The sequence below is a fragment of the Mus caroli genome, chromosome 11 (genome assembly GCF_900094665.2).
Source record: "Mus caroli chromosome 11, CAROLI_EIJ_v1.1, whole genome shotgun sequence".
Taxonomy (NCBI): Eukaryota; Metazoa; Chordata; class Mammalia; order Rodentia; family Muridae; genus Mus; species Mus caroli.
In genome coordinates, this window is record NC_034580.1 from 116630103 (window position 1) to 116633859 (window position 3757).

Genomic DNA, 3757 nt, shown 5'->3' on the forward strand with positions numbered 1-3757 from the left:
GCTGCTTCAGGTCAGGGTGATAGACCAGCTAGCTAGCTGTGAAAACCTCAACCCATTTGGGCGGCCTTCTTAGCACTATCTTATGTGTGAACCAGGCCAGGGAAGTGGGCTCCCCGGAGAGGAAGGCGCGATTCCGATCCCCACCCAATGGCTCCTCTCCTTCTGCACAAAGAGACCACAGGTTTAGGAGTGTCCTAGTCCAGAATACCTCCCGTCCCCTTCCCCTGATTGCCGGGCCAGGGTCAGAGCACCAGGAGGCACCGAATCCAGTAACAGAACGGTGCGGGTGCTAGGGAAAAGGGCACAACTATACAGACCCCTTCTTTTCAGAAAAACACTGTCCTTTGATATCGTTGATCACAAGACTCAGTAGGTATTGGAAGAGAGCTGGCTTTGAGGTAAAATGCCTGCAGCGGGACTTGATTCAGGGTCCAGCTTAACAACGCCCCTCCCAACCCCATCCCACCCCGCCCACAAGAAGTCCTGTGCAATGGCAATAGTTAAAGGTAACGCAGTGGCCCGTTTATTTAGGCAAATGAGCCCAATAAAGTGGACAAAGAGAACAAGGTCTGCGCCTGGAGTGGTTGTGGGATCGGACAGTAACATGGGGGTGGAACCGTGAGCTGCGTGGTGGGCGTGGTTGTAGCATGAGGGCGGGGTCACGAGATCAATAGACGCTTTGGCTGAGGGTGGGGCTAAGAAGGCCACTCAGATGTCCACAGCAACTGAGCAGACTAGGAGGCCAGGTAGCCAGCATCCACCATGATGCCACTGCCACTGGTAGAGGCACTTCTGTCGCTGAGCAAGAAGAGGATGCTGTTGACAACGTCTTCAACCTCTGCAGGAGAACAGACCAGTCAAGGCTCTCCCTTGCTTGGCTGCTGGCAAACCAGACAGTTCCCCTCACCCACTGTCCCCAGCTGACCTGCGAACTTCCTCAGTGGGTGGCGCTCCTTGAGCTTCCTGGCAAACTCAGGGTTTGCAGAGACTTTCTTGCCCATGTCAGTCAGCACCACAGTGGGGTTTACGGCGTTTACCCGGATCTGGGGCCAGAAGCCACAGCTGGTGGCATGGCTGAGGAGCGAGCCCTACCTGCACAGCTCAGGACTCGCCCCGGGACCGGTCTGATGAGCTTGCTTACTCTGTCCAGATGAACCCTGAGCCCAGTGCTCAGAGCCTTCTATAGTCCTCAGGTCTCACCTTCAACCCCAGCCCTGCCCCAGGTGCCCATCGCCTGTCCCTCAGGTGTGGCCTGGCCCCCTGTGCCTACCTTGTGTGGCCCCAGTTCCATGGCCATGGCTTTGGTCAGCATAGTCATCGCTCCCTTGGTGGAGCCTGTTGGGGGATGGGGAGTGCTGAGGACCCTTTAATTACACTTTCTGTGAGGCTCACCAAAAACTGAAGACTCCTATCGTCGTTTTTGGAAGGTGCACTCACAGTAGGTGGTCAGGTTAGGAAAGGTGACATAGGCTACCATGCTGGAGACATTGACAATGGACCCTGCCACGCCACGATTAATCATGTCCCTGGCTACCATCTGGAAGAAAGGGTTGCAGGTAGGTCATCCTGCGTGTCCCTACCCCACCCGCTCCATTGTTGCTGTATGGGCCACAGCCCTCCTGCCATCTCACCTGGGATACCTGAATCACAGAGCGAAGATTTACATTGAAGGTCCTGGCAGGAAAAAAACAATACATGGCCTCTACACCTTGTCTTCAGCGACCCTCCCTGGCCTGCCCACTCTCTCCAGGTGCCCACCTGTCAAAGGCTTCCTTGGTAACTTCCAGGAAGGGCTGCAGTATAACCAGCGCTGCATTGTTCACCAGCAAGTCCACAGGGCCGATACCGCCCAGAGCTTTCTCTGTGGCATCCCAGTCACCCAGGTCCACACACACGGGCTCTATCCCGGGACACTGTGGGGACATTGTTTGGCGGCCTGAGGTACTGTTCTAGACACCTTCTGATGTATCCCTGAGTGTGGGGAGCAGGCCCAGGTAAGGCAGGGCTGTGTGCCTTACCTCTTTGGCAAGGCTGACCAGGTCTGAATTGGTCCGAGTCACCGCCACCACTTTGGCTCCTGAGGCATGCAGGGCCTTCACAGTGTCCCGTCCAATCCCTGTAGGAGAATGGTGGGACAAGGGCCCTACATGCCTGGTCACAGCTAGGGTCAGGATCCCATGTGGAAATAAAGACTCTAGAGGTCAGCTGGCTCCTCATGAGCCCCGGGAAGGCTGCCTCTGGTGCCTGACTGCCCAGCCTGGATCTAGGAGCTACCCCGCAGCCAACCTAAACCCATCCATCCATCAGGGGTACTGTGGCCAGGGTGGGGTTGTCATTCTTTCCTGGTGGGTTTCCAGCCAGGTGACAGAAGTCCTAGTCAGTGCGAGCCAGGTTTTGAAGGACTGAGCTATGACAAGGTCACCTTGGACCCCTACTCATTGTTGAAGTTGTCCCCTTCCTCTCCCCAGTACACATCTCACACTCTTCCCTCCTCACACTCACCCCACTTCCCTGCTCACACTTACCTCACTTCCCTGCTCACACTCACCTTTCCCTGCTCACACCTCACTTCACTGCTCACACTCATCCCACTTCCCTGTTCACACTCACCCCACTTCCCTGCTCACACTCACCTCATTTCACTGCTCACACTTACCCCACTTCCTTGTTCACAATCACCTCACTTCCTAGCTCACACCCTTTCCCTGTTCACACTCACCTTTCCCTGTTCACACTCACCTTTCCCTGCTCACACTCACTTCCCTCCTCACACTAACTTCCCCACTCATACTCACCTCACTTCCTTGCTCACACTCACCTCACTTCTCTGCTCACAGTCACCCGCTTCCCCGCTCACACTCACCTTTCCCTGCCCCTGTCACCAGGGCCCTCAGGCCACTGAAATTCAGCTTCATGCTGCTGACACCAGCTTCTTCTGCAGCAAGAGATGGGCTCAGCTTTTATGGCTGGGCAGCAGGCGGGGCAGGAGTGGGTGGGGCTAGGAGCCAACTGGCCTGGACAGGGTGGCATGACCCGCTTCCTCCAAGGGTAGCTCTCACTCCCCAAATATGGCATCCAGCTGCTTGTTAGGACTTGAAGAAAAAATAAGAAATTGAGCACACAACATGCCTGTGAGAGGGACTGACAGCAGTGGAGCTGTGAAACCGGAGACCTGGGAAGGAAATTGTGTTTTCTTTGGGCTGGTGCCTGGTCTTGAGCCCTCATGGCACGCAAGGCAAACCTTGTACCACTGGGTCACACCCCTAATTTAGGAGGATAGACATTTTGATTTTTTGATTTGCCTTCTTTGCACAGAAGCATAAGCCGGTAACGGTTTTAATGGAAGGGAAGCTGCACTTTCCAGTCAGGTGAGGGTGCTCCAGGCTGACCGCTGTGCGCATGGACGTGACAGTGGCCAGCCACTCAGCACTGGCAGCTCCCGGAGTTAATCCAGCACCCTGGTTTGGCTGTGTTCCTGGGGAAGGGCAGACACCCAGTGAACAAGAATAGTATCTGATTCCCAGGCTGGCTAGGGCAGGTGGCTTAGACTGCTTAAGGCAAGTCTCTTCCCACCCAACCCCTACCCCAGCATTTCTGAAGTCTGCTACTCTCTTTACCTGCTTCTCCCAGGTGACCTCCACCTGCCCCAGAGACTCTGCCCTTGGTGACCACACTGAGGCACTCTGAGGTAGACCTCCCCTTCTCAGAGCAGATGGATGGACCCTTGTGGGAAGTTTTGCAAAACAACCAGAGGATT

The 3757-nt window shown here is 55.4% G+C and overlaps 1 protein-coding gene across 1 annotated transcript; it reads right to left on the reverse strand.

Annotated features, from left to right (window-relative positions):
• Positions 1-497: 497 nt before the first annotated feature.
• LOC110304399 (carbonyl reductase [NADPH] 2) lies at positions 498-2959 on the reverse strand. The gene is made up of 8 exons (XM_021175764.2): positions 2864-2959; positions 2019-2116; positions 1759-1913; positions 1632-1674; positions 1438-1537; positions 1271-1335; positions 926-1043; positions 498-838 (listed from the first exon to the last, which is right to left on the reverse strand). The coding sequence occupies exons 1-8, from the start codon at positions 2913-2915 to the stop codon at positions 735-737; spliced, it is 735 nt and encodes a 244-aa protein (XP_021031423.1). The 5' UTR covers positions 2916-2959; the 3' UTR covers positions 498-734.
• Between the last annotated feature and the right edge of the window lie 798 nt (positions 2960-3757).

Excerpts from the sequence above, each read along its gene's own strand:
- LOC110304399 (XM_021175764.2), bottom strand. The coding sequence starts at position 2,915 with ATGAAGCTGAATTTCAGTGGCCTGAGGGCCCTGGTGACAGGGGCAGGG. Across the intron at positions 1,538-1,631 it reads CTGTGATTCAGGTATCCCAG|ATGGTAGCCAGGGACATGAT; the intron begins GTGAGATGGCAG and ends CCTTTCTTCCAG. Across the intron at positions 1,044-1,270 it reads TGGAACTGGGGCCACACAAG|ATCCGGGTAAACGCCGTAAA; the intron begins GTAGGCACAGGG and ends TTCTGGCCCCAG.